The sequence below is a fragment of the Lynx rufus genome, unplaced genomic scaffold, assembly GCF_022079265.1.
Source record: "Lynx rufus isolate CCGP_SWC_20201006 ecotype Redwood Valley unplaced genomic scaffold, mLynRuf1.p SCAF_25, whole genome shotgun sequence".
NCBI lineage: Eukaryota > Metazoa > Chordata > Mammalia > Carnivora > Felidae > Lynx > Lynx rufus.
The window spans coordinates 8,835,249-8,860,806 of NW_025814840.1; the positions used below are offsets into that span (position 1 = coordinate 8,835,249).

Genomic DNA, 25,558 nt, shown 5'->3' on the forward strand with positions numbered 1-25,558 from the left:
TTCATGCTCTGTCTCTCTCTGTCCCAAAAATAAATAAACGTTGAAAAAAAAATTAAAAAAAAATAAAATAAAATAAACTCAGTCTTTTCTTAGGAATAAATGTGTCCCTAATGCAAAATTTGGCTGACCACGAGACAGCTGGAGAATTTTACAAAAAGACTTTTAGCTTCTTTCTGAAGGATCAGTTCAGGAACATCTGAATTCACTTAAAAATGCCAGGAAATAGAGATGCACTAAATTTTAAAAGAACAGTACACTTAAAATACACACTGGAACAACAGGAGTCGATGCCGAGGGTTGACGTGGGATCTCCTCACGCACGTGAGAGCTGCGGAGCTGAGGTTACGGATTTTCCTGTGTACACTTACGGATGGGATCCGTGTACGCACAGACATCTGTGATCGGCCTAGCAGCACGCGGACACACGTCAGCTCCACTCAAGGACTTTTCACGTGTGTTTAAGGATGTCACCTGGCTTCTCAATGAGTTTGTGCTTTTTAAAAAGCTTCATCTATCTATCTATCTAGACATTTGCAGGTTTCTTCAAAGAAAAAAATAACCCAACCCTCACAATCCAGTCGCTGCAACATGACTTCTGGCGTAACTGTCACTCTCACCCAATACAGATACTGAGTTTTTGTCAGGAAACTGATGTATTTGAGATGTCTGCGATGGTTCTATCCTGGCATCGCTCATCTGAAGGTCACAGAGACGTCACTTCTCAAGAAGGGCTTCTGGATCTGTTTCGACGTCTGGTCACCCCTTTGAGCGTTGGGAGTCCACCTGTAAAGTATTTCTGAAGCTCAGGATGGACACGGATAAGAGGCTCTCATTCACGTGAGCTTTGGGATATCTAGTGATGGCTGCCCTGACCAGAAAGTTCCTGACCTTCTTTCGTTTGTTCTTCTCTCATGTGATTTCTGTGTTGTACAGTATACTGTGGCTTCTAAAAGAATGGTCTCTCTCACGCTTTACAGTTTGTAGAGTGTCTGACACTAAAGTCTAACATATGGTAAAAATTTCTTCCTTCTAGATTCAAAGAATTTTTGTGTATTTGCTGTCAAGAAAAACTCTTATGACTAAAACGTTCCCATATAGATGATATTCCTAAGTTTTTTGGTCTTGTGTGAATTATCTGATTATTCTGATGGATGAACTCAGAAAAAAGTTCCCAATTCATGCTGTTTATAAGCTTTTTTCCTCTGTGTGTGTCTTCTGATGGGCAGTGAGTTTTGATTTCTGGATAAAAGTTTTCCTACACTCCTGACATTCATAGGGTTTCTCCCCTGTGTGTTTTCTCTGATGTATGATAAAATGTGACTTCTGAGAGAAGGATTTCCCACACTCCTTACATTCATAGGGTTTCTCTCCTGTGTGAGTCCTTTGATGTAATCTGAGGACTGAATTCACAGAGAAGGATTTACCGCATTCTTGACATTCATAAGGCTTCTCCCCTGTGTGTTTTCTCTGGTGTTTAGTGAGGTCTGATTTATAGTAAAAGTTTTTTCCACATTTATTACATTCAAAGGGCTTCTCCCCTGTGTGAGTTCGCTGGTGCACTGTGAGGGCTGACTTCTGGTAGAAACACTTCCCACACTCCTTACATTCATAGGGTTTCTCTCCTGTGTGAGTTCTCTGATGAGTTTTGAGGTGTGAATTTCTAGAAAAGAATTTCCCACATTCCTTACATTTATAGGGTTTCTCCCCTGTGTGTGTCCTCTGATGTACCGTGAGGTGTGATTTCTGGGAAAAGGATTTCCTACATTCCTTACATTCATACGGCTTCTCCCCCGTGTGTGTTTTCTGATGTACCATGAGGTATGCCTTAACATAGAAGAACTTCCCACACTCGTTACACTCATAGGGTTTCTCTCCTGTGTGTGTTTTCTGATGTTCCACAAGGTGTGGCTTCTGGTAGAAGGATTTCTCACACTGATTGCATTCATAGGGTTTCTCCCCTGCATGAGTTCTCAAGTGTCTACTAAGAGAGGACAGGTGGTAGAAGGTTTTCGTACATTCTTTACATTCATAGGTTTTCTCTCTGGCTTGACCTTTCTGTTGTCTTGTGAGGTCTCCATTCCTAGGGACCGATGTCCCACATTCCCTGGGTTTGTCCTTTGAGTGAGTATGCTGATGTATTAGGAGGATAGACTTCTGGCAGAAGGACTTTCCACATTCACTACATTTATAGATTTTCTCTCTGGCAGGAGTTTGCTGGTGTTTTTTGAGTTCTCCATTCCTAGAGAGAAATTCCCAAAGTCAGTAATACATAAGGTACTCTAGCTGAGAACCCATTTCTAGAGATGTTCCCATACTGATTCGATTCATGGTTTCTCTACTATGAATGTTCTGACACACACTGTGGTTTAACATTAAGTAGCAGGAACCTTCCTTTGCATTGTATGCAGTCTCTTAATTGCCTGAGATCTGCTTTGGTTAACAAAGCCTCCCTTCCTGTGCAATTGAAGAAATGAAAGACTGCTTCAAAGTTTGAATCTCCTGGTCCTACAGAAGATCTCCACTGGGGAAGAGGGCTTTCCCATTTGGAAAGTGAATTCTTTGGAATTCACTCCAGTGTTTTAGTTTTCTCACGTTTAGTATGAACTAGTGAGTGCCTTCCCACTTCCAGTACTCCCATCAACACTTTTTTTTTTTTTTACAAGTCTTTTCATCTTAAAATCAAAATCTTGAACTTGCCTTGAATTTTCAGCTTGGCTTCCCTGGGATCTTGCTCCTAAGTCATGAATCTTCCAAAGGTCTTCTACAAAGGAATTCAAAATTTAATACCATTTAAATCTTAACATATTATTATGGTTGTAGGGCTGATTCTTAGGCTTCAGGCCAATCTCCCCAAATAAAGGAATTCTTATATGCAAATTTCCTCTATGTCTTTGGTTTAGAAAAAATATAAACACTAAAGACGGTTGGAGCAGACAAGGGAAGAAATGTCATTATAAACCCAAGTACTCTGACACTTTACAAACATTTTAAAAACCTGGAGAAAAAGTTAAGGACAAAGAAAAAGAATGGGGAGCAGAGAACAAAAGACATTCAGAGTGCTGCACAAGAATCTGGGACTCAGAATGCGGTAAGCCCATTACAGACAATGAACAGTAAGTAGGGTGAAAAGAAAAATTAGTAGACGACTGTGTCCACTGGAAATATTGGGGAAAGATGAAATTGGATGCAAAGCTAAGCCTTTGTCAGCCAGAATGTAATTTACTGTTCATTAGTGACTATAAACTTCTACTTTATTTCCTCTGTACCCACACACGACAGTCTAGATGCCTAGTCTAGTCCCTACAGTGACTACATCACAACGTGTGTGGAGGAACAGTTCCACACTCCGGGCTCTCTCCGTCTCACTGGCGTAATTTTCACCGGGACAGAAGACCCAGGAACACATACATCCCAAAGGAAAGATGATTAAACAGCAGTGTGCAAGCCATCGTACAACAGGATGAGTTTCCATTTGTAGCACAGACGTTTTCAAGCCTGACCACCAAAAAATACTGCATCTCCAAAGTAGCGTTACCACGACCCAATGCCAGTCTTCCACTGCATTCCTGTCTTAGTTTTGACATTTCTGCTTCAATTTACTACATGATCTTTAAGGAAGAATTATTGAACATGATCCTGGAACCTTTACTGACCTTTAGATTTACTCCTCTTTAAAGGCCTGAAAGGAAGCGAAAGATAAAGAGCAGGGGCTTGGGGTAGGAATTTCATGGCCTTTGCAGGGAAGATATAAGAAGTTAACGTGATGGGGACATGTGCAAGGCTAAGTGAGATGCACAGGAAACAAGAGCCTGTGTGTCTTTGGTCTTAAGAAAGGATGAGCCCTTGCAGGAGTGACTGTGAAAGGCACAGAGCAGAAGAAAGGGTCTGTCTCTTGTGAGTTCAGATTGAATATTTCCACAAACATCTAGTGAACAACTAAGAAATACCAGGCATTGTTCCTAGTCCTGGCAACGCAGAAGCTCACAAGTACAGGAAAAGCATTTAAGGAGCAGAGTGAGATCATCTTAGTGGGTTTTCTGTTTTTGTTTTTTTATCTTAGTGTTCTAACACTCCAAATAAGGTGCAGATTTTAGGAGGGATAATCAGTACCTGTGTGAAAGACAAACACCATCTAAAAGGAAGTATCAACTCTGAAATAATATAACTGATGAAAGGCATAATGACTTGTAACCTAATTTCAGAGTTTAAAGAGAGAATAGGAAGTTAATAAACTGGTGCTGAAAATAACTGAGGCACATTTCATTGTTAATAAAAGGTGGGAAATGGCATTCGAAGAAAAATTTATGGTCAGATTTAAGATCTAACACTTTAGGGGTGCCTGGGTGGTTCCGTTGGTTAAGCATCTAACTCTTAATTTCAGCTCAGGTCATGATATCACAGTTTGTGAGATTGAGCCCCACATTGGGCTCTGTGCTGACAGCACGGGGCCTGCTTAGATTTCTCTCCTCCTCTCTGCCCCTCCCTTGCTCATGTGTACACGCATTCTCTGTCTCTCTCTCAAATAATAAACTTAAAAAAAAAAAAGAATTTTTTTTAAAAAATTTTTTTTTTTTCAACGTTTATTTATTTTTGGGACAGAGAGAGACAGAGCATGAATGGGGGAGGGGCAGAGAGAGAGGGAGACACAGAACTGGAAACAGGCTCCAGGCTCTGAGCCATCAGCCCAGAGCCCGACGCGGGGCTCGAACTCACGGACCGCGAGATCGTGACCTGGCTGAAGTCGGACGCTTAACCGACTGCGCCACCCAGGTGCCCCAAAAAAAAGAATTGTTAAGATTTAATACTTTAAGATTACAGTGTTCTAGAATTCCCACTTAATTCCCAGGTACTGGAATAATGGGAATTCCAGAAAAAAAGACAAACATCTAAGACAAGGTTAGGCAGGAATTAGTTTTGTATATAGGAAAGAAAAGTAAATCTATTTTACAAAGTCTGGCAAAGGACGAATTTATGTGGAAAGAATGAAAACTGGAGGTGCGATTTATGTTGCTTGCATACGCAGACCAAGTGCCCTCAGTCATTCCCAGATGTATAGGGCATTTAAAAAAGAGATTCCTGAAACATATTTCAGAAGGCAAAAGGCACCAACCACCTCACTAGCGACAAGGGTTCTAATTTCTCTCTCACCTGGGTAGTTCCGACGTGGAAATTCCACCTCCAGTATCCACGGTTCTTTTCCTTGCTTCAGCTTGAAGACTGCATTTGGCTTATTCACACAGTAACCTATGAATGGAGAAGAAAACACGGTTTACTTGGGATTTAGGGCCTGTGAAGGATAAGGAAGTACAGTTTGAGAACACTGAAGTCCTACTTTGGCTCGGCAAATTTAGATTCTTTCACCGGCGAGGGTGGGGACACGCATTCTTTCTGGTGCCCGAAATGGCCTCATCACATTTGACCCCTGAAACAAAGCCAGTATGGCGCAGCCCTACAGGGACCTTACGTGTTGCAGCCACTGGGAAAGGAAATGCGAACTACTGGCAGTTCCACACGGGGAAGTTTTCCTCACCCACTGAGACTAGGTGACCGTAGTTCTCCCGCATCACTTCCTTGTACAGGGTCCTCTGAGCAGCGTCCAGTAACTGCCACTCCTCCCGGGTGAATTCCACAATAACATCCTTGAATGTTACAGGTCCCTGTAACAACATATTTTGGTTGAAACTGAAGTATTCAGAGTGGAGTACCATGAAAAAACCACTTGTGAACTAGCTCTTAACGTGCCATCAGGTTTACTCTAGAAAGCTGGATACATGGCTACTCTGTACATAGATAAAATATCTGCTCACTCTATTTGCTGAGCTACCGCTCCATGCCTGGAATCCTGCCAGGAGATACGTAGATGAAAGAAAGCAACTGTTCCTGCTGTGAAGGAACACACAGTCTGACAAGGAGGCAGAGGCGTAAATACTCAAATGCAATACACATGGCAGGTGCTCTGACAGAAACATGTACGAGATATAAAATGGTCACAAGAGGGAGTGGTTACTTGAATTTTGTATTATCAAGTTAGATTTTCTAGGTTAAGCTGACTAATGGAAACTTTGGGAGCAAAGAAGACAGAATTGACAAAGACATGGATGGATGCATGAAAAATGGCAAGTTGAGGAAAATTACAAAGAAGACAGTCTGATACGAGAATAGGGTGTTGGACAAAGATTAGTTAGAAGGTAATACAGTCCGGTCCGGTGACAGAATATGGAATAATTCTGAATGTGTCTCTGGACCATTAAAATGTATTTTGCATACCCACTGAATTGGTACCTGCTTATTAATTTATATTTGTAATAATCTGTTTATTAAAAATTGGCAAGTTTTATTTCTATTTACAATTAAAAAACTAATTCTAGTATTTTATACTACGTGGACTGTCTTACATGTTTTTGGGGTGTTCACCCCTTCACTTTGTAGATGCGAGTATAGATAACAGAGCTACTGAAGTGATACATGTGGGTAGTAAGTAGAGCTACAGGAGTAGACTGGTGCTTAGAAGAAAACACTAAAGGGGCACCCAGGTGCCTCAGTCGGTTAAATGACCAACTCTAGATTTCGGCTCAGGTCATCATCTGGTTTGTGAGATCGAGCCCTGCCCCGCGTAGGCCTGCTTGGGATTCTCTCTCTCCATCTCTCTCTCTCTCTGCCCCTCCTCCACTCGTGCTTTTTTGAAGTTAAAAAAACACTAAAGAAGAGGCAAGAGCACATCAGAAATATGGAGTGTTACAAAATTAAGAGGCATACATGAGCAATAAACATTTAAAGTAGCAGCAGTGGGGGCACCTGGGTGGCTGTCGGTGAAGCATCGGACTTCGGCTCAGGTCATGATCTCACGGCTGGTGGGTTCAAGCCCTGCATCCGGCTCTGTGCTGTCAGCTCAGAGCCTGAGCCTGCTTCAGATTCTATGTCTCCCTCTCTTCTCTGCCCCTCCCCTGCTCACACTCTTTCTCTTTCAAAAATAAACATGAAAAAAAAAATAAAGTAGCAGCAGTGGGTAAAAAATAACTTCCTTGGAAATTAATTATTGAGAGAAGGGGAGGTTACTTCCCATAGTACCTCTATAGTTTGATAATGGCTAGAACTATAATGCTAATTATTTTCATTCTCTCATTTTTATTGACAGGACTATTTAGGGCTATGAAATTTCTTCCAATCGTTGCTTATATTTCATAAAACCTGAAATGTGAAAATTTGAGGAACTTCGTCATTGGATATAAATTCTTGCTTCACATTTCTTTCCTGAAAACACCATCCTATTCTTTTACATATAAGTTGCTAATAAGAATTATGTCCATTCAAAAAGAAAAGAGTTCTGTCAATTTTATTTTCTTTCCTTGCCAAGAGATGTAGACTTTGTTCTTTGTGGCCTACAGGACTCTTTTTTTTCCCCTCTGCTTTTAGGTCTAATAGTTTTACTAGACTCTCTCTTGGTGTTTACCATTCTGGGTCAGTTCTCTCTGGCACAGAGAGTCTTTTCAGTATGTAATTCAGTTTTCCTTTTCTTTATGGAAAGTTTCCTCTGATTAAGTATTAGTTTTAGATTTTGTTACTGACGGATCCTACTTCAGCTTCTACTTCTGTTACCCTGTCTTCCTCTTCCAGTTAATTCTTCCCCCTCCCACTCCCTGGGGTCTCTTTTCCATTTCTCCTGTGTATCATTTATCAGGCGTTCATTCATCTTCTCCCCAAGGTGCCCTGAAATTTAATCTTCTATTCTGAGATGATGTGCTGTTCTACCATTTCTTTCCTGAGTTAATTTGCTTGCATTTTATATCTACTTGTTTTTCCATTTCTGTTCTGAGGCTTTAATCTCTGGGGTTCAGGTTCTTTCCTGTCTGAAACACGTAATATTGGAAGGCTGTACTCTCCTCTACTTTGTGTGTGTTTGGGGGAGGAGTACTGACGTCAGCTGAAAAAATGTCAGTTCACACATTCCAATTTTTCTTGTATTAGCATTATATACATGTTGAGTAATATTTTTGGTTCATGATAAAATGAAGATAAAAGTTTATTTTATGTTGGGGAGGGGTGGAAAGTGTTACTTAGTTCAAAAACGTCTCTATTGGCATAGTATGTTCACATTTTTTTTTAATGTTTGTTTGTTTTTTTTTTTAACGTTTATTTATTTTTGAGACAGAGACAGAACACGAACGGGCAAGGGTCAGCGAGAGGGAGACACAGAATCTGAAACAGGCTCTAGGCTCTGAGCCATCAGCACAGAGCCCGATGCGGGGCTTGAACTCACGGACCGCGAGATCATGACCTGAGCCGAAGTCGGCCGCCTAACCGACTGAGCCACCCAGGAGCCCCATATGTTCACATTCTGGAAGAAAGCACTACTGGGGGAGGTATCTTTAGATTCTGTGTAGTGTTTTTTGTTTTTGTTTTTTTTTAGGGCACCTGATTTCAGCTGCTTGTTTTCTTACGTGCTTTCAGTACGGGCACACAGGAATTCTATTTGTTTTCCTCTGAGTTGCTGATGTTCCTGCACACATTCTGAGTCCCTTCTTTTTTAATCCCGGTGCCAGTACTTGGACCCCACGATTCCAGACTTTCCCCCATCTTTCCCCGATCAGGGTGAGCGCCTCTGCTTGTGGCAGAGTCCACTTGATCTTCTGTTCCTTTACAACTGTGACCTCACCATCCTTTGTCTTGCATCAACCCCCTCCTGACTTCCTGCTCTGGGGGGAGCTCCCAGCTGCTTCTGCTCTTGACAGTGATCTCCCAACTTATACATAAACTGAAGTGTCCTGCTTCCTAGCTATACAGCAGGTTGTGGTGTGTGGAGATGTTTGTATTTTGCCAGCTAACATTATTCTATAAAAGAAATTGAGAAAATGAGAAAAAGAATCAGTTGGGCAGAAAGAGGCAATGAGTTGAATTTTGTTCACACTGTGAAGTGACTGTTGAACATACAGCTGGAACTGTCCATTTTGGCATGTAAGTGAATTTCCACAAATAATACTGTCATATATATTTAGCAGGGTTCTGGAAGAGTCCAAAGAAAAAAGAAAAAGAAGTCTGTGGAAATAGGAATTTTCAAGATGATGGTAGGAGAAACTAGGCCAAGACCGAAGCCTGACGGAACTTCTCTAAATAGAAGAGCAGGCCAGGAGGAGGGTGCTCAGAGACCAAAGACAGACAGATTCACAACAAATGGGCAGTTCTACTGTGAAGCCAAATGTAAACATCCAAGGTAGAGTAATTGGGTAAGAGCACAGCAAGGGAGTGAAAGCTGTAATCATTAAGCACGATGATTGGAGAAATTTTGGGAAGACTTAAAATTCTTCAGAGAAACCAGCTTTTGGAAGCACATCCTAACAGCTCGGGAAAACAAAGGCCTGGAGTTTGATAAGGACAGAACAATGGATTTGGCAGGGAAACTGATCAGAGTCAAGCTTCTAGGATTCCTTGTCCTCACCCCCTTTTTAAAGAGCATTCAGTTGAAGACAAGAACTGGTGAAATGAACTGACCACATAAAGCAGAGGAAGACACTGGCTCTAAGTGTGGGAACACAGCAGCCAGAAAGAGAAACACAAAATGGTGTTATACACATTGTATTCCCTTGTAATACAAAAGGGTTTTTGTTTTTGTTTTGTTTTGCTTTACAAGGCAACACCTGTGATGAAATACTTACAAGTACTGTTTTCTTATAGCAATATCGCTTCGGCAATTAAGAGAATACCTAAGATAATAAAATGGACATGTGACTTTTCATATGCGGAGCCAAATGCTGCAAGACAAAGAAGGAACACCCACAAAGATCTAATGAAAAACGTTTTGACTCTAAAATCCCATGCCTTGCCAGATTTTCAATCAAGGATAAATTTTAAAAAAGATGTCTTCTTGGGCACCTGGTGGCTAGGTCGGTTAAGCTTCTGACTGTTGATTTTGCCTCCGGTCATGATCACCTGGTTTGTGAGTCAGCCCTGTATCTTGGGGCTCGTATGTATCTCTGTGTGTATCTTTGTGTGGAACCTGCTTGGGATTCTCCTCTCCCTCTCTCTCTTTGCCCTCCCCCTGCTCATGCTCACTCACTCTCTCTCAGGCTTTTTAAAAACAGATGTTTTTGTAAACATAAGGATACTAAAAGCAAACAAACTGTGCAAGTATTCTCCAAAGTACTTGGATACACTGAAAAGGAAACAAGAAGGAAAAGCACGTGGTAAGCCAGAAATGACAGCTAACGGATATGAGGTCACTAAGAACTTCTTTCTGGGACAGCCATAGTAGGAAGCTGTGGGGAGTTAAAACGGACTGCATTCGGAGGCCATGAAAAGGAACAGACTGTTGCGCATACTAAACAATCACACTGTCCTTTCTAGGTACTGATGAGCATGTTAACAACGTGCTCACATCTTTTCATGGAATACTGACAAGATCATTTTCTGACCAGAAGACAAATCTGAAAATAACTGAAATCATATAGAATATTCTCTGCCCACAGCTGATTTAAACTTAGAAATCAATAACAAAATTATGTAGGAAAGTGCCAAATATTTGGAAATAATATTTGAGCACTTTTGTTTAGTGTTACTGGAAAACAAAAAGTTCTCTGAATGATCAAGAAAACTGATAAAATTATATCCAGAATGATGAAGAAAACAAAACAAGTTAACAATATCAGAAATGAAAAGGGTGACAATTCCTATAGGCCTCGCAAATGTTAAAACAATAATAAAGAATACTGTGAACAATTCTAAGTTTATAAATTTGACAACTTAGATGGAATGGACCAATTCCTGGAAAGAAAATATTAAATCTCACTTAGAAATACCTAGAGCTGAATAGTCCTATGTATTTATTCAGTAAATTGCTCTTGTAGTTAAAAACCTTTCGATGTGAGTGATGGTAGAGAGCTTCAAAAATTGTTCCCTCCAACTGAGGCAACCATTAAGCTGGCAAAAACTGACAAAATCAACTTTTTCAGAACTCTAGAATCTAATTCTAAAAACAAATGAAAAGCTTAGAGCAACTAAGAGGTACCTAAGAAAGAGGATGCTAACCATGAAGAAAGCACTGGCATTTCTGCTCGCCCACCTACCAACCCCCTCTCCAGGGTAGCAAGGGCAGTAGGGACAGTGCCTGTGTTCCTGGTGCAGATTGACCGGGTGAGACAACACAGATTTCGTGTTCAAAAACTGCTAAGTGTATTGATCTGTCTAGTGGTTTCCTGGTGGGTGAGTGCAGAGGCTTGCCTGCCTTTTGCCCTTCTAGGTTTGGACTGGCATCCTGGGCCAGACTCAACGAAAACTACGTCACGACATGTACGGTCTGTGGCACGGTGCTGGGAAAAGCAGAGACAACTCCAGAGGCCCGGGAAGGTGGAAGCTGAGGAGGAAGACAGTAGGAGAAAAAGGGCCTGCACAGACGACAGTGCATAAACCAGGGACTCCAGAGAGCAATGTGCATGCCCAGGGCTGGACACAGGCTCAGACAACACTAGAGAGGACACTGGGCCGACATCCATCTCTGGCTAATCTTAGGGCTCTTCAAAAGAGGTGGAGGGTAAGGCAAAAGGGTAGACAGCATGGTTAATGGAGAAGGAGTGCCCCAGTGCAGAGCCACTATGTAAATATCGAGTGAGTATTTGATTTTTCTTTTTGGTTCCAGAAGTTTAAGGAAATCTCTGTCACATCACCGGCTGACCTCTGAGATAATGGAACAGAAATGGCAATGACCACACTTGACAAGAAACATAGCCTTTGAAAAATTGGAGAGTAAACAAATGAACAAGTCCAGCCTTCAGCGAGCAGCAAAAGCAAACCGTGGGGAGGGGGACAACCTGCTTTCCAGAGTTAAGCACATTATAATGTTTATTCATATTACAAAACTTCTAACCAAAAGGTAAAGGCATAAACAAGTAGGCCCATTCACAGGGGGAAAGAAAAGGAAATTGACAGGAATCATCCCTCAGATTATGCAAATATTGGATTTACTAGACGAACAATTTAAATCGACTCTCTTAAGCATGCTCAAAGGGCTACAGGAAACCACTGACAAAGAACTGAAAGAAACTAGGAGAACAATGTATGAACAAATAATATTAAAAAGGTACAAGTTATAAAAAGAAACCAAAAAGAAATTATGAAATTCAAAGGTACAGTAACTGGAATATAAAATTCAATACAACACATCGAAACAGATTTGAGCAGGCAGAAAAATCTGTAAGACTGAAGACATTTGAAATGAATCAGTCTGAGGAGAAGGAAACAAAGAATGAAGAAAGATGAACAGAGCCTAACAGGACCTGTGAGGGCACCATTAATCATACCAACAGAAGTAAACTGGGAGTCCCAGAGAAGAGGCAGGAAAAGAGACATAATATTTGAAGAAATAATGGCCAGAAACTTCCCATATTTGATGCTAGACATAAATGTGTACACACAGGAAGCACAGTGAACTCCAAAAAGGAAAACTCCATACCAATATACATTATAATCAAATTGTCAAAACCAGAGACAAAAAGTCTCTTAAAAGCAGCAAGATCCTCACTATGATTAAATCCTCAACAGAAACTTGGAGACCAGAGGCACTATGATGCATTAAATTCCTGGAAGAAAAAAACTGCCAAACAAGAATTCTAGCAACACTGTCCTTCAGTAGCGCAGGAGAAATTAAAAGGTATTTGAAGATAAAGGCTCAGGGACTAGCAGGCTTGCCCTACAGGAAATGTCAAAGGGAGTTCTTCAGCTTGAAATGAAAAGACATTAGACAGTAATTCAAGGCCACATGAAGAACACAGGTAAAGGTGACCGTAGAAAAATATAAAAGCCTGTATTATTGTATATATTTTTAATGTTTGTTTATTTTTGAGAGAGTGAGACAGATCTGAGAGAGGAAGACACAGAATATGAAGCAGGCTCCAGGCTCTGAGCTGTCAGCACAGAGCCCGACACAGGGCTAGAACTCACAAATCACGCTTACGGACTAAGCCACCCAGGCGCCCCTAGTGTATTTTTTATTATAACTCCTCTTTATGTGCTGTATGGTTTAAAGTCAAATGAATAAAATAATTAACTGTAAATCTAGGTTAGTGGGCACACAAAATATGAATATATGTGACACTAACAAAATGAAGGGGGAAGAATGAGCTGTTTCAGGAGTTGCTGTTATGCAAGTGAAGCTAGATTTGTATCACTTCAAATTGTTAGGAATTAGGGATATTAATTGTAATTGTCAGGGTAACCACTAGAAGATAACTTTTAAAAGGCGAAAGATTTATACGATCTGAAGAGAAACCAGAGTATGAAGATAACTTTTAAAAGTAACAGAAAAATAAAAGGAAATGAGTAAATCAAAATGGTACACTAGAAAAAATTAAACACACAAAAATAAGACAGTCTTAGAGAAATTAAGGGAAATGAAGGAATACACCCAGAATAGATGTCAAATTGCAGAAGTAATTTAATTTAGGGTTTATGCTGGTTAAACTGAAGATTATAGGTTTTGAGGGAGAATAACAAAGAGTCCTCATCATAATATATCAGTATGGGGGCGTCTGCTTGGGATTCTCTCCTCCCTCTCTCCGTCTCTCCTGCTCACATGTGTGCGCATACCCTCTCTAAATAAATAAAACTGAAAAGTGTATAAAGTATAAAAGTATATATCAGTGTGGGTCCATAATACCACTGGTGATGATAACCTAGATTACTTTGTTAAGGTAGTTTTTGCCAGTTTTCTCCACTGTAGAGTAGCTTTTTCTTTTTCACACTGTATTCTTTAAAAGAAATTTACTAAGTCCAGCACACACTCGAAGAGGGAGTAGGCCCCACCTGTAGAAGTTGGCACTATCTACATATACTGTAATTTTTCACAAAGAATATCCTCTTCTCCCTGCTTACTTATTTGTTCAGTCATTTATTTATATCACTATGGCTTCAAGTATTTAATGTTTTGCGTTAGAATCCAATAGTGTGTGGGGCGTCTGGGCGGCTCAGTAAGTTGAGTGTCCGACTTCGGCTCAGATCATGATCTCGTGGTTCGTGAGTCTGAGCCCCGTGTCGGGCTCTGTGTGCTGACAGCTCAGGGCTTGGAGCCCGCTTCGGATTCTGTGTCCCTCTCTCTCTGCCCCTCCCCCACTCATGCTCTGTCTCTCTCTCTCTCTCTCTCTCTCTCTGTGTCAAAAATAAACAAACATTAAAAAAATTAAAAAAAAAGAATCCAGTAGTGTGTTATTTTGTTGCTCAATTGTTCCAGCTTTGCCTACGAGGAGGTCTTTCAGGCTGGCTCCATGTCCCCTTGACACGTCCTCATCTTTCTGAGCACATACGTTGTGACACTACAAAATTATATGGGCTTATTTTAAATTTCTATTACCTCATCCCTCAAATCAAATATTTCTCCATGTTATTCTAGTTCCCTTTCATTGGAGGATGGTAGTTAGAAATCAACACCTGTGAACCACGTATGATTGTTGCTACTAGACCGTCGTCACTGTTTACAGGCACTTCGGCAGAGTTAGAAAATATATGTGTATGAACTCGTGTATACACACATCCGTAATCCTTTCTCTAAATACATATATGTCAAGCTAGTATATATTAAGGTAGTGTATATACATTTGCTTTTCAATAAATGGGAGCTGGAATAAATGAGCATCCGTATACAAAAAGTGAACCTCAGCCAATAGCTTATACTTTATATACAAAAATCAACTCAAAATGAATTATAAACCTAAATGCAAAGTGTAAAACTACAGCATTTTTTGAAGACAGGAAAAAGTCTTCGTGACTCTGAGCTAAGCAAAAACTCTTTAGATACAAGACCACAAAAAATTTAGAAAGAAAATTTGGAAGTCAGAAAAATTTGCTCTGTGAAAGATATAGTTGAGTGGAAAGAGTAGGCATAGAAAGCGAGCAAATATTTGAAAATCACAGAGCACTCTCAAAATGCTTTGATCATATAAAGAACTCAAAATTCAGTAAGAAAATAACCTAATTTAAAAGATTCGGGCAGAGAAGATATATAGATGGCAAATAAGCGCATTAAAACATTTCCAGTATATTAGTCATTAGGAAAAATGCAAATTAAAACCATGATGGCCTACCACTACATCCCTATCAGCATCCCTTTTTTTCTTGAAAAAAAAAAAAAAAAAGAAACTGACAATACCAAATGCGGACAAAAATGTGAAGCGAGCAGAACTCTGCACTTTGTGGTGGGAATACAAAACAGTACGGCTACTCTGGAAACGGTTTGGCAGTTTCTTATGAAGTCAATCAAATACTTACAACATGACCAAGTAAGCACTTGCCTAGGTACCTATCCAAGATACATGAAAATCTAAACATACAAAATCTAAGCACAAAAATCTAATCACAGATATTTGTAACAGCTCCTTTCATAACTGCCAGAAACCCAAATGTTTGTCAGCTGGTGAACAGATTAATGAATGGGGTACATACATACAAGTCCATAGTCTCTAGCAATGAAAAAGGATGAGTTGCTGATACTTGGAACATGATTAAATCTCATGCATTATGCTAAATGCCAGTTGGTAGTCTTAAAAAACTATATACCATTTGGTTCAATTTATATGACATAACAAGAAAAGGCAAAATTATAGGGATAAAGAATAAACTGGTGATTGCCAGGAATTAGTGGTGGTGAGAGGGACCAAGAAAGTTTTGAGATGATGAAACCGTTCTCTATCTTCACTGTGGTGATGACTGTGCCTTTATGCATGTGTCAAAACTCACTAAAATGTATACCCAAAAAGAATGAATTTTGCTGTTAAGTTAAATAAGGAAGATAAGAACACAGCACAAAACAAAAACGACTTTACACCACAGAAGATACCAAGTATTCACAAGGATATCGAGAAACTGGAACCCCTGTCCGTTGCTGGTGGGAATGTGAAATTGTGCAACTACTACAGAGGATATGTGTCGATTCCTCAAAAACCTAAGCCTATAATTAACACATGATCCAGTAATTCCACTCCTGGTTATATATCCAAAAGAACTCGGAACAGGGACTCAAACAGATACCTGTACACAAGTATTCATAGCAGCATTATTCACAATAGCCACAAGGGGCAAATGTCCCAGTGTCCATGAAGACGAACGCGTAACAGAGAAGCTGAGAAGATGGTGGAGTAGGAGGACCCTAAGCTCGCTCCATCCCATGGATACAAGTAGGTAACACATCACTGTGAATAACTCAGCAAACAACCAAGACAAGCAGAACAAACTCCACAGCTAAAAGTAGAGAAGAGGCAGGTGCCTGGGTCTGTTAAGCATCTGACTTTGGCTTAGGTCATGATCTCACGGTCTGTGAGTTTGAGCGTACGTTGGGCTCTGTGCTGATAGCTCAGAGCCTGGAGCCTGCTTCTGATTCTGTGTCTCTCTGCCCCTCCTCATGCTCTCTCTCAAAAATAAAGACACATTAAGAAAATAAAATATTTTTAAAAGTAGAGAAGCAGCTCCATCACAGAAGTCGGCTGAGAATATTATCAGAAGTGGATGCAAAAGTAAAGATGGAACCCATTAACTCATTAAAAGTTATAGAATCTTGATTCTTAATAAAACATCAATAGCAAAAAAAAAAAAGATGAATGCATAAACTAAATGTAAATACAAACAGATGAATATCATTTTAAAGTCTTTAACAGGAAGGAAATCCTGTCACATGATACAGTGATGACACTATGCTGAATGAAATATGCCAGTTAAAAGGGGCAAATACTGTATGATTCTACTTATATGAAATGCCTAGAACAGTCAAGTTCATAGGTGAATAGATTGGTGGTTTCTAGGGGAAGGGGGAAGGGGAGTTACTGCTTAATAGGTAGAGTTTTAGTTTTGCAAGATGAAAAAAGTTTCAGAGATGGATGGTGGTGATGGTTGTACCATGATGTGAATGTACTTGATGTTACTGAACTATGCAATCAAAAATGGTTAAAATGGTAAATTTTATGTATATTTTGCTATAATTAATAAAAGCAAAAACCAATACCCACAAAATGCACTAAAAAAACTATAAAAGTATCAAACGTTGGCATACACACCAGACTTAGAGGGATCAAAATCCCAGAAAAAAAGAAATTGATTGGAATGAGTCCTATGCCTTTAATTCGTATTCTCAGGGTATTTTCAAATTTCATAAGCAGGGAAAAAATGCAGGGCAGAAAATATCTTAGAGCTGGCATCTCAGGAATAAGGATAAGAAGCTAGTTCTGAATAGAATGTAGAAAAGGAAAAGAGAAGCTGATCTCACTATAACCATGAGAACAAGCCCCTAACCTAGAAAATTACAAGTTTTCCAAAACCTCGAAGAGAACCAAGAATCCAAAGATGAACAAAGGAAAAAAACTCAGAAGAGAAAAGAAAACCACAACTTCTTTCACTTTTGGGGGCTAGTAGGGGACAGAGAGAACCAGGCCAACTTTTCGCAAAATGTTCATGTTTGCTTGCGGGCTTCTGTGACGTATTAGAATCGCTAAGAGCTTTAGTCACAAAGCAAGTGATCGCCAACCTGCCATTTGATACTATCTGGTTTCATATTCAAAACAGAAGCCTGGTGTCTGCCGCACTTTTACTTCCCAAGTGTCTCAAGGTGACCAATTTATTTTGAGTTGGAGAACCAGGGAATGTTTCAGCAGCACATATAATAAGTTGGGGAAGCAGTTTCTAGAACCAACTAGGAAGGTCCATAACAGACAAGGATGCTCTGAAGTACAAACAGCCACCAGTTTTCCCCCCGAGCCCTCTACTGAGTACGTGGTGTCAACCCTCCAATGGCTGGGGGCAGAGACGATGGGCAGGACGAGAGGTCGCAGATGGGGAAGGCTCTGCAGGAACTTCTCAGTTACTCCTCAATAGCCTAGCTGGTGGCTAGGCTGCACAGCAGATCACTGGAGACCTGGTGGCGCTCAGATCCCAAGCTGTGCTGAAGAGAAAGCCTGCATCCTGCCCTTAAATCATCTGAAGCCAGTGGTGAACTGACCCTAATGTCCAGGGTCAGCTCAAGTATATCTTAGATCAGTTTAGCAACCAGACTGATGAAGGGATGTGCCTTTTTCTGGAGCTATTATTTACTTTGACCTCTACTGTCCCTTTATAAAATGTCTAGCACATAATACAGAATTAGGGGACATGCAAAAAAGTAGAAAATTTTGATACATACTAAAAAAAGAAGCCTAGGGGCGCCTGGATGGGTCAGTTGGTTAGGCGTCCATTCAGGTCATGATCTCAAGGTTAATGGGATCAAGCTCCATATCAGGCTCTGCATGGGCAGTGTGGGGCCTGCTTGGGATTCTTTGTTTCTCCTCTCTCTGCCCCTCCCCAGCTCACACGCATGCACAGATTCTCTCTCTCAAAATCAGTAAACAGACTTAAAAACAAAGAAGCCTATTGAAGCAGACACAACCTAGATGTTGGGATTAGCAGATAAGGACTTCAAAGTAATTACAATAAAATGTTAAATGACTTCACGAAAAAACAGACTGGAAATGAAAGAATGGGGAGTCATAGCAGAAAAAACAAAAACCCAGGAATTTTTAGAATTAACAGATACAGTATCAGAAGTGGATTCTGTGGGCTTATGAAATGAAGAGAATTAACAAAACAGAAGGAAACTATGAACTTGAAAAAAACTCTGTTCAACAGAAATATTCAAAGTAAAAAACTAAAATAGCCTCCAAACTAAATACAGCATTTGAAGATATTCAGGACAATATGTACATGGTGTCTAACATTTGTGTAACTGCAATCTTAGATCTTAGGAAGAAAAAGAGAGAATGGGACAAAGAAAATATCTGCAAGTGTTCAAGAATTTCCTGAAATGATAAAAGGAACAAACCATAAGTCTTTATCATCCCAGAGGGATAAAACAAAACAAACTGTACCTAAGCACATCACAGTCTAACTGTCAAAAACTAAGGATAAAATGGAAAATCTCTTTTGTTTTTTAAGGTTATTTATTTATTTTGAGAGAGAGAGGGAGAAAGAGTACAAGTGGGGGAGGGCCAGAGAGAGAGGGAAGAGAGAGAGAATCCCAAGCAGGCTCCCTGCTGTCAGCAAAGCCTGATGCAGGGCTCGAACTCATGAACTGTGAGCTCATGACCTGACCCAAACCAAGAGTTGGACACTAAACCGAATGAGCCACCCAGGCGCCCCAAGATAAGACTGAAAATCTTAAGCACAAGTGGAGGAAAAAGACACATTATGTTCAGATGAATAACAATGAGACTGACATCTCAGAAACAGAAGACAAAGGCATCCTATAAAATGCAGAAATGAATAAAATGCTCAGCATAGAGGTCTATATTTGGCAAAAAAATATCCTTCAAAAACCAAGGGGAAATAAAGACATTGTCAGAAAGACAAATGAAGTGAATTTGTCGCCGTCACTCCTGCACTACGTGAAATGATAAAACAAGCTGCTTCGGCTGAAGGGAAAAGACATCAGAGCCAATCCCAGACCTGTAGGAAGGAATACAGATACCTGTATATGCAGATATTTGTATAAACATAAAGCAGTATTTTATGTGCATACACACATGCATACTCAAGTTACTTTAAAAAGTCAATACCGTTTAAAGTAAAAATAACAAATATTTGGGGTTAAAACTGTATGTAAAAGTGAGATATAAGACAAGGACCACACGGGTGGGAGGATGTAAATTGAATTATGCTGAAGAAAGTTACTATGTTGTTCATGAATAAATATTACTTGAAGACATAGGTGATAAGTTAATGGTGCATACTGTAGTCGCCAGGCTAAGCAATAAACAAAATAACACAAAAGTAGAGCTTAAAAGTCAATAATACTCAAAATGCTCAACCTACACGAAGCACAACAAATCTCATTAGGATAATGAAAAATCCACACACAAACGTACTAGAATAAGATCTTAAAAATAGCTAGTCCAAAACACACAAATTTACTTTAGATGTCTGACAAATTAATAGGTGAGTTTTCAATAGTATAATATACTGAATGCTTTCAATGTTTTAAAACAGAAGAACTTCCAACCCAGAGTTGTATACACAGTGAAAAAGTTCATTTATATTTCAGAAAAACCAAAGTGAGAATTTTCTACCAGCAGATCCTCACTAAAACAAGGAAACAAGCAGAATAAAAACAATAATTATAAGGGCACTTGGGTGGCTCAGTCGGTTAAGCGGCCGACTTCAGCTCAGGTCATGATCTCAGTTTGTGAATTCAAGCTCTACGTCGGGTTCTGTGTTAACAGCTCAGAGCCTGGAGCCTGCTTCAGATTCTGTGTCTCCCAATCTCTGCCCCTTCGCTGCTCATGGCTCTGTCCCTCTCTCTCTCAAATGTTTAAATAAACATTAAATTAAAAAAAAAAACAGTAATTATAAAGGGTGTTTTCAAAGAAGAAATTTATGCCAACACAACTTTAGGGATAAAAAAGATCTAATTTGACCAAAATGGCTATGAACAAATAAAAAAATACAGTATCTGCAGACAATGAACTTTTCTAAGAGTTGGTCGTGATGACTGTACTCAAAGTTACTTCAAAAAACAAAAAGGCTCGCTAGTCATTTCTGCTGTCCCAAACTGACCGTTCAACTCAGCAATTAGTTACAGAGCCTAACACAGGGGAAACACTGTAGCACCGTCGAGTGAATTCTGGATCAGGAGAATGGCACATAGATACACATTCAAAACTGACAGAAGCAGAACTGTAGAGTAGGTAAGTTTGGTTTTGTTTGTTTGTTTTTTTTTTTGAGCTTCCTCCTACATTATTTCTCCCTCTTTCCAAAGCCTCTTTCTCCCACTATCATGCCCAAAAGCTACAATTTTTAGTTAGTAACAGATAATGTCTACATAGGGGGGGTGCCTGGGTGGCTCAGTCGGTTGAGCATCTGACTGGCTCAGGTCATGATTTCACAGTTCGTGAGTTCAAGCCCCGCATCAGGTTCCACGCTGACAGTGGGGTTCTCTGTCTTTCTCTCTCTCTCTCTCTCTCTCTCTCTCTCTCTCTCCCTGCCCCTCCCTACTTGCTCACTCTGTCTCAGAATACATAACAAACTTAAAAAAAATCCAATACCAACAAGCCCTGTGTAATAACTGGCTGTAAAATGTTTGGGGCACTGGGTGGCTCAGTCAGTTAAGTGGCCAACTCTTGGTTTTGGCTCAGGTCATGACCTCACGGTTCACGGGTTCAAGCCCTGCATCAGGCTCCACACTGAAGCTGGGGGCCTGCTTGGGATTCTCCCTCTCTCCCTCTCTCTCTGCCCCTCCCCTGCTCATGCTGTCTCTGTCTCTCTCAAAATAAATAAACTTAAAAAACTTCAGCTTAAAAAAAAAAAAGATAATGTCTGTTCAAAAAATTTATGATACAGTAGAAATACCATGTCAGAAGTTGGGCTGTGAGAGTTATGTAAGACTGACTATGTCAAGTGCTTACCAAAGGGCTGGGAATTTAAAACAAAGATATGGTTACCACAGAACTCAGCATTCATTTTTTTCTGGGTAATGAACGGTGAGAGGAGATTAAGGTGGGGCACACAGGGGCTTCCAAGATACTAGTAATTGTCATTTCTTAAGCCAGATAGGGGATACAACTGTGTTTCATTAATATTCCCTAAATTTTACATATACATTATGCACATTGTTTTGAATGACTTTTAAATAAATAAATAAAATAAAATAAAATAAAATAAAATAAAATAAAATAAAATTGAAATTCAGTGTTTCTCCAGCCCACAAGGTCCTACATATTCTAGCCCCTTCTACGTCTTTGATTTTACCTCTAGGTTATTCTTCCCTAGGTTGCCTGTAGCTTCAATGTCTTGAATACTGTTTCTGGAACACGCCTCAAGGTGCTTGTATTTATTGTTCTTCCTATATAGAATGCTCTTCCCCTAGAATTCTACTTGGTTCCCTTATTTAATTTAAGACATTTCTCAAATATTACTTTAAAAAAAATTTTTTTTAATATTTATTTATTTTTGAGACAGAGAGAGACAGAGCATGAACGGGGGAAGGTCAGAGAGAGAGAGGGAGACACAGAATCTGAAACAGGATCCAGGCTCTGAGCTGTGAGCACAGAGCCTGACGCAGGACTCGAACTCACGGACCGCGAGATCATGACCTGAGCCGAAGTCGGACGCTTAACCGACTGAGCCACCCAGGCGCCCCTCAAATATTACTTTTTAGAGCGGCATTCCCCAATCAACTTATCCCCTGTTCCTCACTTCTCTGTATCATGCTGTCCTTGTAACTGCTTGTTTACCTCTGAGCACATACACGAGGAATATCACTCAAATGATGACACATATAGAAAATATATCACATTTATTCGTATCCCCACCAATCTCCTCAGAAAAATCTCATATATTAGAAGTTGTCCGCTTCACGGCGGAGGATACAAGTTTTCCAAAATTCTAAGTTTCACTTGAAACCTCAACTTTTAACATTGGCAATAAATACCAAGAGTCATTTTCCTTGAAGTGACAGGCTCACTTCAGCCATTTTTGGGAAAATGGTAAATACTTCTCCGAATAACTATAGTTTGTCTGACAGTTGCTCTTTCAAGCAAAAAAGGTGGCCAGGAGAGCTCACAAATCAGTTGCACAAGTGCTTTTCCTAAATGACCAACCATCATTCCTCAGTATGCAGCAAAAAGAACTGTATGTGCACTTCCCATTTGGTCATACTGAATAGTAAAAAGGGGTGTGTTTGGGGGGCGCCTGGGTGGCTCAGTTGGGTGTCCGACTTTGGCTCAGGTCAGGATCTCACAGTTCACGAGTTCGAGCCCCACATTGGGCCCTGTGCTGACAGCTCAGAGCCTGGAGCCTTCTTCGTTTGGATTCTGTGTCTTCCTCTGTATCTGCCCCTCCCCCACTTGCACTGTCTCTCTCTTTCCAAAATGAATATTAAAAAAAAAAAAAAAGATGGGTATTCGGGGGGTCAAAATGTAATAAAATTAGTTACTTTTACTGTTTCATCAAGGCTGTCCTTAAGTGAAGGTGAATTTTTTACTGTTCAGTACACTGATGAATAGTCACCTGCTATCATTGTCTCATTCATGTCCAACAGCAATCTATTCACCACTGCTTTTACACCATCAGTGTAAAAGGCAATTTGCATCTTAGTATTAGGTTCTGACCTGATACACTCCTTTGAAAAGGTCTTGGGGAAGCCAGGGGTCTGCATTCTGGAACTGCTGTGTTATTCAAACAGTATTTTCCCTGAAGGTGATTTTTAACTATTTCCACTTTTCTAGTTTAATATATGGGCTCTTTTTCATAAAACTCACTGAAAATACACACACACACACACACACACACACACACACACACACACACACACACAGGGCTAAATAAATGACTCACCTGATACTTGTTCATTTTCTGCTGCTCTTGGGAAAGGATAGAAACTATGAAGCCAGAACAGGGAAAGGTGGAAGACAGAAGTCTTAAGAGACCTTATCTTGCCGCTCAGGAATCACCTGTGAGAAATTTCCATACATTTTAGTCAAACATAAACCCCTAGGAAAATATCCCTTTGAGCCATGAGAAGGAATAGAAAGGGGCATGATAAAGGAATACCCACCTGTCCATTGGTGACTCTGATACAACCTCGATGAATCTGGGAAATTTTTGAGTGAACCTAAACATTTCTTTCCTACTAGCTGTTTTGCAAATTATGTACCCATTTACTAAATAATACAAAAGAATTGAAAACTTCAACATCCAATAAGAGCAAGTTAGGCAAAATGTATAACACATATCCAAAGTGTGGATCCCTATGCTGGCATTACAAATGATGTTGAAAAGCACTGATAAAGAAGTGTTTGTTACATAATAATTGTTCCTATTAACATTATAAACCCCACGAAGTTAGAAAGTCTTCAGAGCTCTCAAAAATTAACATGTCTCTTCTCCCTAAATTGCAGTTTCTCAAAAATCACTTCTCTAAGACACCAGTTTTGACTTAAGCATGGTGCAGTGGACCTGGAGACTCTGGTTCCGTGCTAGTCTCTGGCATTAACAAACCTAGTGACTTCGTTTCAGTGGTATTATATTTAACGTGAGGAGGGATTAGATCTAATTTTGAAACTTTCATGTACCATTTTGATTCCGTAAATTTTCACTCAGTGCCACAAATCCCGACAGTACCCTGGAATTCACTGTCCCCTCCGAGCCTGGGCTGGGCCAAGGGTAAAATTTAATTAGGCCTCGAAGAATTATGACAGGGACACAAATCTAACTTCTAAAATAACAATTTGACACCATAAATCCCAGAACAGGCCCTTGATGTAGGTAAGGAAAAGGTAACTAGATGCCATAATGCTGAGATAGCAGAAAGCTCTTCCCGATGGCCTGATGCTTACAAAAAGGCCTAATAATAAGCCCAGATACACCAGCCAGAGGCATTATGATAGCACCTTAATAACACGGAGCAAGGATGAAATTCCAGTTTTTGTCTTTTTAACAAAGTGTGTCCCATCCCCCCTCTAGAAAGTAGTCTCCGGCTTGGAGAGGATTCCCAGCTTCTCCAATAACACGTAAGATTCAGGGCTCAATTTACATGTGTAACAGTCCTCTGAGAATACAAATAGGTTGGAGAATGAGGGAAGGGCCTCAATTATCCTTTTGACACAAGGGTTCTGAGGAAACCTCAAGAATTTTTGTTAATTGAACACTAGGTTAGGTCCATTACACTCCACAGTTATGCTTAGGGGCAATTATTGTACTAAATACAGCCCAAGGCTGTAGGAAACCGCATGAACCAAAGAGTAAATAAAACGAATTTACCCACCCCCGTCACCGCTAACGCTGAGTAAACCAATCAATTTCCGACCTTTCGTACTCCTGTTTATTAAAATGGAGGTGGTCAATGCCGATTCAAAGGATGGTCATGATGATTATGATTAAATGAGCCAAGAATGAAAAGAACAGCATACCTCGGTAATAATAAAAGCAGCTCACCTTTATTGAGTCCTTATCAAACTTTATATATATACGGCCCTATTTAATACAGCAAACAACCCCAGTAGTTAGTGTGGTTATTTTACAGATGAATGTCCGAGTCGTACCCAGGTCATCCCGCCCAGTTAAGTGGCGGGCACCGGACGCGCGCAGGTCCCCCGGGCTGACACCGCCGCGGCGCCGACAGCCACGCCAGCAGCCACGCCAGCGCGGACGCGGCGGGCCCGGGGTCCACGTCACAACAGCCGTTCCCCCCGCGTCCCTCCCCGCTGCTCCCGCGCCCCGGGCCAACTCGGGCCGCCCGGCTCCGCAGGTCGAGAGCCAGGCTTCTGGGGAGGGGCGGCAGGTGGACAACGGGCTTCCCCGCCAAGCCCCCTGCCCGGCCCCCTCCCCAGTCCTCGGAGGCCAGCCGGGCGCTCAGAGGGGGGCGGCGCCTTCCAAGTTCTCCGACTCGTCGCAGCCGCGGAGACCCGGCTTCCCCCCGCCCCCAGCCTCGCACCCGCAGAGAGGCCTCCGACACACCTGCAGGGGCTCGGCCACCGCTCCCGGCCCGCGCAGGTTCCAGGCCCCGCCCTCTGCCGCACCGCGGAGACCTGCAGGCCCCGGAGTCCTATCCCGCCCTGGGGCAGGAGAC

The 25,558-nt window shown here is 40.8% G+C and overlaps 1 protein-coding gene across 1 annotated transcript; it reads right to left on the reverse strand.

Moving 5' to 3' along the window:
* Positions 1 to 25,558, reverse strand: LOC124518723 (zinc finger protein 25-like). Its single transcript, XM_047088785.1, is given in 6 exon segments — positions 1 to 1,283; positions 1,285 to 2,239; positions 2,698 to 2,761; positions 5,149 to 5,244; positions 5,531 to 5,657; positions 23,326 to 25,558. Coding segments are annotated over 6 exon segments (1,383 nt in total). The 5' UTR covers positions 23,341 to 25,558; the 3' UTR covers positions 1 to 1,157.